At 41.7% G+C, this 13,692-nt stretch overlaps 1 protein-coding gene across 1 annotated transcript in view; it reads right to left on the bottom strand.

Annotated features, from left to right (window-relative positions):
- The window catches only part of LOC137331117 (intestinal-type alkaline phosphatase-like), a 43,673-nt gene extending 30,479 nt beyond the window's left edge, over window positions 1–13,194 (bottom strand). The window contains exons 1-3 of the mRNA XM_067994723.1: window positions 13,059–13,194; window positions 3,768–3,881; window positions 1,074–1,189 (exon numbers count right to left, since the gene is read on the bottom strand). Coding sequence (XP_067850824.1) covers window positions 1,074–1,189; window positions 3,768–3,881; window positions 13,059–13,194 — 366 coding nt within the window. The remainder of the gene's footprint in view (window positions 1–1,073; window positions 1,190–3,767; window positions 3,882–13,058) is intronic.
- Window positions 13,195–13,692: the final 498 nt, after the last annotated feature.

The raw sequence follows: 13,692 nt of genomic DNA, 5'->3' as shown, positions 1-13,692 counted from the left end.
AGAATGGTTAGAAGGAATTTTTTGATGCAAAGGTTTGTTAGAATATAGAATTCATTACCACAGTTGCTACTGAAGCTGAGACAGTCACTGAATTTATAAAGTCAAGCACAGAAGCACACTTGATCCCAAGTGTAAAGGGAATGAGCTTTGAGGAAAGATTGAAGAAGACAATCTCTACTGTCTAGAAAGAAAACAGTTACGGGAGGATCAGATCTCATTCAGGTATATATAATATCAAATGTTATGGATAAAGTCAACCAAAATATTACTTTGAATTAAGTCAGAAAAGTGGGACCAGAGAACATGAATTTATATTAGTAAAAAGTAAATTTAGTACAGATACTAGGAAAAAAGCTTCTCGACTCAGACTGAAGCATGTTGGGAATAATCTGCTTGGCAGTGTAGTAAAGGCAAAAACATTAAAGCTCTTCATAATGGACGGGAGAGTCAGAGTACTACAGGGAGCAACTTTGAGGGGCTGAATAAAATTTTCTCCCCTTTGATTTTTCTTATATTTTTATTTCACCAAACTGCCCAATATTTAGGATAATTAAGAATTTCAATTCAAAGAATTTCTGCTTTTTCAGATTTGAACCTGGTCAGGTCACATGCTGCGATGTAAAATTATTACCGTAGAATACTCCTAACTGGGGTCACAGCTGCTGCTATGAAGTCAAAAGAATCACAGGTGGCAACTGAAAAGAGGAAAAATATACAAAACTACCCACAATGTAACAACAATACTAAATTCAAAGATATGTGCTGCTCTACACTTTAGCACAGCAAGGCCCATTTAAACTTGTGTCTAAACAGCTTGCAGTGCACTGAAATGCACAATAAATATACACCTTCTTGTTCTTTGCTGACAAATGCAACAACACTAATAATCATACCCTGAATGTCAAGAGCCAGCTGCTGAAAATTCTTAGCTGGGAGTACATTATGAAAATGCTTAATCATGGGATGCTTGGATGCATATATTTTTTCAAAACCGTTTTCCTAACAGTAATTGAAAACATCATAAAAGCTAGAATTTCACAGAACATTAGAATATTATATTTTTTATGCCTGACCTTGGAGAGACCAAGATGCGGGAAAGACTCCATTGCTAGGACAGTTTCTTCTCCACTTCTTCCTTGCATTTGTCCTTTGAGTATTCGAGCAGCAGTCACGGTGGGCACTCCCATTCCTAAAATAAATTATGAATATCATTAAATGTTAACAGATTAATTTACTACAGGAAATTGTTTAAATGGTGTTTTGGTCATACAAAGAGAAGCTGGTAAGGAACACTTAATAAGAACTTCGACCAAGGTAATTTTGCACATAAGCATAACACTGATTAATCACCTTTCGGAGGTGTAGTTCTCACCCTTTGAATGAGATTGTTTGCCACATACCATGTGGTGCTGCAACTGAGGCTATCACAAGAGAAGGCGTTTTTCTTTCATGAACTTTTAGTTTACAACCCAAATGGTTTCTATTTACTGGGGCTGATTTCTGTGTGCTGGTGTCAGTCAGTTTTAAATAGTTAGGAACTGGTGCAAATTTTGCCAGAATTGTACAGTGCTTATATCACTCAATTCTCTGAGGTAAAGAAGTGAAAGATCATGCATTTATAAGGCACCTTTCATGACCTCAGGATGTCCCAAAGCGCTCCACAACTAATGAAATAATTTTGAAGCGTAGTCACTATTGTAATTAAATGCTGCAGCAATTTTTTAAAAAGCTTTTGGAGAACCTCAGTCCATTATTAGATTTTGCTATGGCTGAAGAGCAGGCAAAAATGCAGGTAAAGATGGAGCAGTCCACCACCCAACTTCCTGTTTAATGGTTGCTGAATCCAAGCTGATGCTGCATGAGGTGCCTGCAAGAAGGGTTCCTTTGGTGCCAATCTATGGTACCATCCTCGTAGGTCAGCATTACAGCATGTCAAGTTTCAGGCCACTGCTGAGCATTGCTGTCCATGTATTTACCAGCCCCCTGCTTTATGGTGTCCTTGCAGCAGATGGTAAAGCTCTGCATCTGCCTCTCTATTGATTCAGACCCTGAGAAAAAAGTTCCTCACAGTTATGGACAGATAGGTGTGCCAGGGTCTGCAGAAATAGTTGGTAGCATCTTGAAGTGTGCAGCCAATTGGCTGTTGATCAACCTTGTATACCTTAACGTGTCTTAGTGACATCATCATGGGTTTGCTGTTGCACTTCTTTTCCTCCAGCTCTGCGTCTGCCAAAGTGAGAAAATTTCACCTCTGTGTGCAGATGTGGGTGTGTAAATATTGTTAAGAGAGCACCTGTCGTGCAGCCTGACCTGTCTGGCATCTCCCTGTAGGTCCTCCTCTTCTTCCGAACACGTAAATTAGTGCCAAGAATGATGCTGGGCAAAATCATAATTCATGGGCTTCACAAAATAATGAAAAGCTGGTACACCAGCCAGATGAAAAAGAAAATGAACTTCTGCCTAATCTGTCAGTTCTTAGCAACGCTGGGTGCCTGATTTCCAGGACATCGGTTGCACTTGCTGTCCTGCATGTCTGTATATCAACAAATTGGTAACAGGACATCCCCACCACTATTTGCATATTTTAAAGTAGCTTCTGTCTGTTTTGGATGGGACCGTTTGACACCTGCCGCAAAACTGACTGGCAACTTGAGCTTCTGTGATCATCGTCAATTTTCTTTACTAGAAACAACAAAAGGAGGGTAAATTTCGGTGGGGGCTTTCCCGCTCACCTGACATAACTTTGTCAGGAAAAGTGAGAAAAGCCCTAAACACCATTTTTGCCATTTTTCCAGTTACAGTGGATGACCATGAGAACCAGAGTGGAAATTTCACCCCCAAAGTTTTGAGATTGAGGTTAACATAATTGGATTGGTCGCATATAATTAGATACCCATACATCAAAAAATATATGTGGACACTATTTGATATCGTGTGGCATTGTACATGGGGAATCAAGACCAAGTAAACACTTCAGGTGAATTGGGGTTAGATGACGGGGGCAATTGACCTGTGGAGGTGCAGCCGGAATTTATTACCCATTTTAAAGTCAAACATTTTGTCCTTATGTTTACATTTCCATTATAAATTTATTTGTCCACATTTATGGTACAAACTTGTCTCACTGTAATTACACCCTCCCACCAGTGGTGCCAGTACTGGTCAGAGAGTGCAATTACAACGTGATAAGTTCACATTGGCAGATTCCAGTATAAATGTGGAGAGGGCAATTTACAATAGTAAGTTGATAGGAGGTGCACACATACATTTATTTAATATTTGATTAAATATTATTAGGTACAATATATAAAAAATCTTATGTCTGCTTGCATTTTCAGTCAACTTTTTCCATTATAATTTTCTATGTCCACACTTATAACGGAAATGTAAACTTATCACGCTGTAATTACATCCCCCTGTCAATGGAGTGATCATTTTTATCACATCTCTATGGCTTTTCCTCAGTTGTATGGACAGTTTTTTGGTAAAATCTTTTTGGTACTGTGCATTTATAGTTTGTAAACTCAAATTTGGCAACGTGAAAGATTTATTGGGTAGCAACTTGGCTACCATTAGAATATGGAATCTTCTTACCACCAAGATTATGCAGCATATGCTGGTTTAATAATAACAGTACAAATATTGGAAACCTTAGGAGTTCAACCACTCAACCAGCCTGAAGGATCAGCAGAGGTACGATACTGTAATGGAGCAAATATTAAATAAGGAAAAAGATTTGCTAATGAGAGGACAAAAGAAATACTCACCATCTCCAAGAAACAGTATAACATTTTTAGCTTTGTGTTTTACTGGTTGGAGATCTAAAGCAGTCTTCAATGATTGTTTAGCCTTCGTATTCCAGAACAACGGATCCTCTTCTGCTGCGAAAATATTAAAAATACTGGCTTTGAAGTTTCAATTTTGGCTTGCATTATAATAAAGCTATGAAAAATAACAGTGTTTAATTTCTAAATAAAATTAGAATTTATTTAAAAAATATCTTTTTACAAAACTCTCCTAAGTTTGCTGGGCCCTCAATATTTGTAAAAAAAAAATGAAAATCAATTAGATGTCGTTTCTGCTCTATCTTCCAATTACGAGCAAATTGTAAACAATCACAATTTGAAACTTAATTCAACGCAGAGTAAAAATAATATCAGGCATCTGATGTCTCCGCAGCAACGATATAAAAGATACAAAACTGCAGTATATTGAAATCTCTCTTCTGCATTGTTAAAACTGTAGCAGACAAAATAGTGCAATAAGCTTCAAGACCTGTAGAGAGAGCTGTTATACTGAGAGACCTACACTGAATCAGTAGCAAACCTTTGCAAGAAATTACTAACTGGGAATACCGTTTAAGTGTTCTGTTAAAGAGCACGAAACAATCTTGCAAAGTCATACCAACTATTTCCCTACTAATTCCCCCACACCCCCCCCCCCTCCCCACTTACTTATTTTTTTTCTCTTCGAGTGTCTGCACCACAGCCCCTCCAAAAGATACTGGCTGCTGGAAGGTGCACAACAGGAATCTGTGGCGACTCATGTATCAATTCTCTCTCGCACCCTGTAGGGAACTGGCAAACCTTGACTTGATGCCTCCTTGTGATGCCACAAATAAAAGTGGGAATACACCATGTGGGAAAGATATTGGTGAGAATCTGAATTCTATCATTTTGTTCACCAATAAAGCTGCACCACTACAAAGAGAGTACACATAGATAATAAACTGGCAGTGCACCTTTATGTGACCTTGGCAACTTGGAGCAGGATGCTGTCCAAAGGGAGGAGGAGGAGGAGAAGCATTATGTGGTAGTTGTAGGGGATTCAATAATTGGTAAGCAGGATCGAGAGTCCTACATGGTGTTGCCGACCTCGTGGAGGGTGAGGGATATGTCGAACTGGCTTGAAATGATATTGGAGAGGGAGGGGGAGGGTCCAATTGTTGTGGTCCATGTTGGGACCAACAACATAGGAAAGAGTAGGCTCTGTTCAGAGAGTACCAGGAGCAAGGAGCTAAATTAAAAAACAGGACCTCAAGGGTTATAATCTCTGGATTATTACCGGAGCCATGTGCAAATTGGCGTACGGATAAACAGATTAGGGAGGTGAACACGTGGGTTCCATTTCATGGGACACTGGCACCAGTATTGGGACAGGAAGGAACTGTACCTCTGGGACAGGCTCCACCTGATCCGGGCTGAGACCAGGGTCCGAGGGGAAAAGATAAATAGGGCGGTCACAAGGACTTTAAACTAGTAAATGGGAGGGAAGCCTCAGGTAAAAAGGTAGTATAAAGAGTAATTCTAAAACAAACGAAAAGGAAGTGAGTCGAGCGATAGTCAGAATTTATGCTTTAGGCACAATAGGTAAAGGGAAGCTAAAAGATGTAAAGTAATTAAATGAGGAGAGAGAAATAAGAAATGTGTGAGAAAAACATTAGAGCAGAAGCACATGTTAGGGTTTGAGGACCAAATAAGCTTTCTTTATACAAATGCATGGAGTATAAGGAACAAATTGAATGAATTGCAGGCGCAAATTCAACTTAGATGGTATGACATGGTGGTCATTACTGAGACATGGCTGCAAGACGGTCAGGACTTGGAACTGAATATACCAGGTTATAAGGTCTATAGGAAGGGCAGGGAAACTGGTAGGGGGGGAGGAGTAGCCTAGTCATTAAGGATTAAATTACATCAATGATAAGAGAGGATATAACGAGAGGTAAGCAGGCAGTGGAGACTTTATGGGTAGAATTAAGAAATAGGAAAGGATTTAAGACTGTAGTGGGAGTTGTGTATAGGCCCGCTGGTAGCAGCTGTGTAGTGGCAGAATGTATAAATGCAGAGATTAGACAAGCATGTAGCAAAGGCAGAGTGGTTTTAATGGGGGATTTTAACTTTCATATTGATTGGGATAAGCAGAGGAGCTCATATGAGAAAGGTAGCAAATTTCTTGAGTGTGTTCTGGACAGATTTCTGCAACAGTATATCCTGGAACCAACAGGCGGCAGGCCATATTAGATTTAATAATGATTAATGAGCCAGATTTAGTTAACAGCATAACAGTGCGTGAACATTTATCTAATAGCGATCATAATATGGTCGAGTTCAACGTTGTATTTTTTGTATTCATTCATGGGATGTGGGCGTCGCTGGCAAGGCCAGCATTTATTGCCCATCCCTAATTGCCCTTCAGAAGGTGGTGGTGAGCCGCCTTCTTGAACCGCTGCAGTCCGTGTGGTGAAGGTTCTCCCACTGTGCTGTTAGGAAGGGAGTTCCAGGATTTTGACCCAGCGACGATGAAGGAACGGCGATATATTTTCAAGTCGGGATGGTGTGTGACTTGGAGGGGAACGTGCAGGTGGTGTTGTTCCCATGTGCCTGCTGCTCTTGTTCTTCTAGGTGGTAGAGATCACGGGTTTGGGAGGAGCTGTCGAAGAAGCCTTGGTGAGTTGCTGCAGTGCATCCCGTAGATGGTACACAATGCAGCCACGGTGCGCCAGTGGTGAAGGGAGTGAATGTTTAGGGTGGTGAATGGGGTGCCAATCAAGTGGGCTGCTTTGTCCTGGATAGTGTCGAACTTCTTGAGTGTTGTTGGAGCTGCACTCATCCAGGCAAGTGGAGAGTATTCCATCACACTCCTGACTTGTGCCTTGTAGATGGTGGAAAGGCTTTGGGGAGTCAGGAGGTGAGTCACTCGCCCCAGAATACCCAGCCTCTGACCTGCTCTTGTAGCGACAGTATTTATATGGCTGGTCCAGTTAAGTTTCTGGTCAATGGTGACCCCCAGGATGTTGATGGTGGGGGATTTGGCGATGGTAATGCCGTTGAATGTCAAGGGGAGGTGGTTAGATTTTCTCTTGTTGAAGATGGTCATTGCCTGGCACTTGTCTGGCGCGAATGTTATTTGCCACTTATCAGCCCAAGCCTGGATGTTGTCCAGGTCTTGCTGTACGCAGGCATGGACTGCTTCATTATCTATGGGGTTGCAAATGGAACTGAACACTGTGCAAACATCAGCGAACATCCCCATTTCTGACCTTATGATGGAGGGAAGGTCATTGATGAAGCAGCTGAAGATTGTTGGGCCTAGGACACTGCCCTGAGGAACTCCTGCAGCAATGTCCTGGGGCTGAGATGACTGGCCTTCAACAACCACTACCATCTTCCTTTGTGCTAGGTATGACTCCAGCCACTGGAGAGTTTTCCCCCTGATTCCCATTGACTTCAATTTTACTAGGGCTCCTTGGTGCCACACTCGGTCAAATACTGCCTTGATGTCAAGGGCAGTCACTCTCACCTCACCTCTGGAATTCAGCTCTTTTGTCCACGTTTGGACCAAGGCTGTAATGAGGTCTGGAGCTGAGTGGTCCTGGCAGAACCCAAACTGAGCATCGGTGAGCAGGTTATTGGTGAGTAAGTGCCACTTGATAGCACTGTCGACGACACCTTCCATCACTTTGCCGATGATTGAGACTGATGGGGCGGTAATTGGCCGGATTGGATTTGTCCTGCTTTTTGTGGACAGGACATACCTGGGCAATTTTCCACATTGTCGGGTAGATGCCACTGTTGTAGCTGTACTGGAACAGCTTAGCGAGAGGCACGGCTTGTTCTGGAGCATAGGTCTTTAGCACTACAACCAGGATGTTGTCGGTGGCCCGTAGCCTTTGCTGTATCCAGTGCACTCAGCCCTTTCCTGATATGACATGGAGTGAATTGAATTGGCTGAAGACTTCTGTGATGGTGGTGGTATCGGGAGGAAGCCGAGATGGATCATCCAATCAGCACTTCTGGCTGAAGATGGTTTCAAAAGCTTCAGCCTTGTCCTTTGCACTCATGTGCTGGACTCTGCCATCATTGAGGATGGGGATGTTCATGGAGCCTCCTCCTCCCATTAGTTGTTTCATTGTCCACCACCATTCACGACTGGATGTGGTAGGACTGCAGAGCTTTGATCTGATCCATTCGTTGTGGAATCGCTTAGCTCTGTCTATAGCATGTTGCTTCTGCTGTTTAGCATGCATGTAGTCCTGTGTTGTAGCTTCATCAGGTTGGCATCTCATTTTTAGGTACCCCTGGTGCTGCTCCTGGCATGCTCTTCTACACTCCTCATTGAACCAGGGTTGATTCCCTGGCTTGTTGGTAATGGTAGAGTGAGGAATATGCCGGGCCATGAGGTTACAGATTGTGCTGGAATACAATTCTGCTGCTGCTGATGGCCCACAGCGCCTCATGGATGCCCAGTTTTGAGCTGCTAGATCTGTTCTGAATCTGTCCCATTTAGCACGGTGGTAGTGCCACACAACATGTTGGATGGTGTCATCAGTGTGAAGATGGGACTTCGTCTCCACAAGGACTGTGCGGTGGTCACTCCTACCCACACTGTCATGGACAGATGCACCTGTGACAGGTATATTGATGAAGACGAGGTCAAGTAGGTTTTTCCCTTGTGTGGGTTCACTCACCACCTGCTGCAGGCCCAGTCTGGCAGCTACATCCTTCAGGACTCGGCCAGCTCAGTCAGTAGTGGTGATACCGAGCCACTCGTGGTGATGGACATTGAAGTCCCCCACCCAGAGTACATTCTGTGCCCTTGCTACCCTCAGTGTTTCCTCCAAGTAGTGCTCAACATGGAGAAGGACTGATTCATCAGCTGAGGGAGGGCAGTAGGTGACAATCAGCAGAAGATTTCCTTGCCCATGTTTGACCTGATGCCATGAGATTTCATGGCGTCCGGAGTCAGTGTTGAGGATCCTCAGGGCCACTCTCTCCTGACTGTATATCACTGTACCACCGCCTCTGGTGATGGAAGAGTCTGGGAGATTGGCTGAAAGGTATGATTCTGTGTGTATGGCTAAGTCAGGCTGTTGATTGACTAGTCCGTTGAGCATCTCTCCCAATTTTGGCACAAGTCCCCAGATGTTAGTGAGGAGGACTTTGCCGGGTCGACTGGGCTTGGTTTGCCTTTGTCGTGTCCGGTGCCTCAGTGGTCCGTCCAGTTTTATTCTTATTGTGACTTTCTGTAGCAAGATTGTACAGCTTGCTGGCCATTTCAGAGGGCGATTAAGAATCAACCACATTGCAGTTGAGTCTACATATAGGCCAGACCAGGTAAGGGCAGCAGGTTTCCTTCCCTAAAGAGCATTAGTGAACCAGATGGGTTTTTACCACAATCTGGTAGTTTCATGGCCACCATTACTGATGCTTGTTTTTTTTATTCCAGATTTTATTTAATTAATTGAATTTAAATTCTCCAGCTGCCGTGGCAGGATTTGAACTCATGACTCTGGATTATCAGTCCAGACCTCTGGATTACCAGCCCACTAAAATAACCATTATGCTACCGTACCCCTTAAAGTGAGAAACCCATAACAGCTACTAAGATTCTAAATTTAGGTAAGGCTGACTTCAACAGGATGAGCCAGAGACTGTTCACAGTAAACTGGGCACATCTGTTAATGGGTAAAATGACAGATGATCAGTGGGAGGTGTTCAAAAAAGAATTTAACGTGATATAGAACAAGTTGATATCCCAAAGAGGCAAGAGCTCTCGATGCGAAAAAAAACAGCCATGGATGAGAAAAGAGGTAAGGGACAATATAAAACTAAAAGAAAAAGCATAAAAAATTGCAAAAAATAGCACAGATCATGGCGACTGGGGGAGATACAAAGAACGGCAAAGGGTGACAAAACAGACAGTAAGAGCTAAAAAAAGGGAGTATGAAAAGAAGCCTGCAAGGGATAGCAAAATCAACAAAAACATTTTTACAATTATATTAGGAAAAAAAGGGTTGTCAAGAGCAACGTGGGCCCCTTAATAACTGATAATGGTGATATTGTAAATGAAAATAAGGAAATGGTGTTCATGTTAAATAATGACTTTGCACAGTATTTACAGTACAGGAAGAGGATGGCATGCTGGACACCCCAAGGAAACTAATTTTGAATCAGGGATGGGGAGTCACCATAACTAATGTAAGCAAATTAACTGTAATGAAGAAAATAATAACATTAAAGAGCGACAAAGCCCCAGGACCAGATGGTTTCCATCCCAGGGTTTTAAAGGAAGTAGGTAAGAACATTGCAAAAGCCCTAACTATAATCTTCCAAAGTTCTCTTGATTCAGAAACCGCTCCTTTAGATTGGAAAATTGCATGTCACTCCGCAATTTAAGAAAGGTGAGAAAGGGAAACCAGGGAATTATAGACCAGTTAGCCTAACATTTGTTGTTGGGAAATTACTAGAGTCTGTAATTAAGGATAGAGTGATTGAACACCTTGAAAATTTTCAGCTGATCAGAGAGGCAGCATGGATTTGTAAAGGGTAGATCATGCCTGATGAACCTGATTGAATTTTTTGAAGAGGTGGCCAAAGTAGTGGACAGGGGAATGTCTATGGGTGTTGTTTATATGGACTTCCAGAAGGCATTCGATAAAGTCCCTCATAAGAGACTGTTAGCTAAAGCTGAAGCTTATGGAATTGAGGACAAATTATTGACCTGGTTAGGAAATTGGCTGAGCAGCAGGAGGCAGAGAGTAGGGACAATGGGCAGGTACTCAAATTGGCAGGATGTGACTAGTGGTGTCCCACAGGGATCTGTGTTGAGGCCTCAACTATTCACTGTGTTTAGTAACAACTTAGATGATGCGATAGATATCCAAGTTTGCCGATGGCACAAAGATAGGCAGCACTGTAAGTAGTGTAGATGGAAGCATAAAATTACAGAGAGATATTACTAGATTAAGTGAATGGGCAAAACTGTGGCAAATGGATTTCAATGTAGGCAAGTGTGAGGTCATCCACTTTAGACCTAAAAAGGATAGATCAGAGTGCTTGCTAAATGGTGAAAAGCTCAAAACAGTGGAGGTCCAAAGAGACTTAGGGGTCCATGTACATAATCATTGAAATGTCATGGACAGGTACAGAAAATAATCAAAAAGGCTAATGGAATACTGGCTTTTATAGCTGAAGGAGGAGAATACTAGGGGATAGAAGTTATGCTACAGCTATACAAAGCCCTGATTAGACCACACCTGGAGTACAGTGTTCAATTCTGGGCATCGTACCTTAGGAAGGATATATTGGTCTCGGAAGTAATGCAGCGTAGATATACTAGAATGATACCTGGACTTCAAAGTTTAAATTATGAGGAGAGATTACACAAACTAGGGTTGTATTCCCTGGAATTTAGAAGATTAAGGGGTGATTTAATTGAAGTTTTCAAGATATTAAGGGGAACCGATAAGGTAGATAGAGAGAAACTATTTCTGCTGGTTGGGGAGTCTAGGACTAGGGGACAAAGCCTAAAAATTAGAGCCAGGACTTTCAGGAGTGAAGTTAGGAAACACTTCTAAACGCAAAAGGTGATAGGAGTTTGGAACTCTCTTCCACAAACGGCAGTTGATGCTAGCTCAATTGTTATTTTAAAATCTGAGATTGATAGATTTTTGTTAACCAAAGGTGTTAAGGAATATGGGGCTAAGGTGGGTATATGGAGTTAGGTCACAGATCAGCCATGATCTCATTGAATGACGAAACAGGCTCGAGGGGCTAAATGGCCTACTCCTGTTCCTATGTTCCTACTCCTTTTTGCACAATATAATGATGGTGGGACAATATAATTGTAGCACTGATAGCAGTAACAGAACTGTCTGCATGGTAAACCATTTCACTCTCTCAACTGAGTAGCACAATGTGAATGTAGAAAGCTAACCTGAGAGGCAAGAAAATAAAAATAGTAGGTTACAGAAAGGTGAAAAGTTTACAACAGTGCAAGAAAAGGATGAAGGTGCCAAATCTTCTTTCATGTAACTCTAACAACTATTGTGATACTAAAGATAAACAAACTCATAAAAGGCTAGGATTTGGCTTAATGTGATCCTTTAATAAACACAGTGAATTCAAGACCAATACACAGAGAATACTGTTTAAATTTGCAGCTTTGATGGAATCAGCAGTTTTAAAATTATTATTTTGCAACTTGAACTTCACCACAAAATAAACTGTTATTCAGTAAGAACCCAAGATAATGAAATTAAGATTAAAATTAAAATGTAAAGGTATTACTGTGTAAGAACTTGCAGACAAAACATGCATTCGAGCAATATGAAGAGTCAGCTTGAAAAATATTGCTTTGTGAAGCAGATCTGATTATTAAAGCTATACACAATCATTTCTAGGTGTTTTAGCTGAAAGGTTGCCTGTTGGCTCAGTTTCTCAGTGGAACTGAGCCATATAGACCAGAGAGGTCCCAGCTTCAGTCCCCAGTCTGTGCTGAGTTAGCATCCTAGGCTCAGGTTAGAAGGGAAGGAGAGGTACATGTGTGTGCATGCGCTTGTATGTGTGTGTTTGTCCATATGCGTACATGTGCGTGTGTGCTTAGAAAATTTGTCAGGGTTCCCGTCGCTCACAGCTATCCAATGGCTCCTATTGAATTCACACGTGAAGATGTTTGATGAAGACCAATTAGGTTAAGTTGTGATGCCCCTCAGAACCTCTGTCTAGGCTCACAAATGAAGAGTAGCTTGGACAAGGTACTGGAGGCAATTGGCGCCCATGGGACTGCACCCCAAGAGGAGTCTACCCCATTGGAACGAGGGAGAAATTTGCAGAAATTCCCCTTCTTCAAACCTACCTGAACACATATTCTTGATTTTCAAAAATATTTAAACTTTGAAAAGTATAAGATGCTACGTTTATCCACATCTGCTATTGTGTGCTTTTAAAGTTTTTACTTAAAAAAATATTTTATTTTCAAAATATGGTTGCAATTAATACAGTTCAAAAAAATAACTCATTTGTATAAATTTAGTTTCTATATTAAATATAGAGATAATGAATATAGTTCTTTTAACAAGTTTCAATGTCCCATATGTTCATTGTCCCAAGTCAATCACTGATTTTACTAGCAAATACACAGAAATAATCTGTGCACTTGGTTCTGGTAAAAAGTTTATTTTCTGCTCCAACTGTGTCTTAATTTAATAATATTCCCAGTATGCTGAAGTTCTGTCAATTCAGCCAAAAGCAGCACAAACCTTTCCAAATCGTTACCATCTGTTGGTGATGGGATGTCAGATTGAGTATGTGTGTTTATATAGTACAGTTTATCCGTCAGCAAATAGTGTTCTTGCACTTTGTAACCATTGTACTGAAGCAGCAAAGTCTTTACAAAGAGAACCAGAACCATTTGCTAACAGGAAAAAACTGGACTGCATTTCTGGATTGACGCTGCAGAGGTCATCTGACAACTGGTTCAGATCTTGAAAGATTTTTAATGCCAAGTGAACCAGATAAAATTCACAAAAATAACAGATAATGCCTCCCATTTTTTTTTAAAAAGTAATTTTTTAGGATATGAATCCCTTCCCAGTCCTCCTGGCCTCGTTAGGGCAAGCACTGACTGCAGTCAAGAAAATGAACAGCTGGACAAACTTTTCACAGACTATCACAATGCTAATGTGCTAACCACCCCTGGGATGGCTTTCCATCTGATTTTCCACTCAACATCTCCCTCAGGCAGTGACAAGTAAGATCAGGAACTCCACGGAACGGGTGATTGAACTTCAACTCTATAACACTGTAGTACTGTGCTGGAAAGGTTACAACACAGAAGGAGGCCATTCGGCCCATCGAGTCCGTGCCGGCTCTATGCAAGAGCAATCCAACTAGTCCCACTCCCCTGCCC

Source organism: Heptranchias perlo, chromosome 13 (assembly GCF_035084215.1).
Source record: "Heptranchias perlo isolate sHepPer1 chromosome 13, sHepPer1.hap1, whole genome shotgun sequence".
Lineage (NCBI taxonomy): Eukaryota > Metazoa > Chordata > Chondrichthyes > Hexanchiformes > Hexanchidae > Heptranchias > Heptranchias perlo.
Note: the sequence above shows the minus strand (reverse complement) of the source record. Positions and strands in the feature narration are given on the sequence as shown.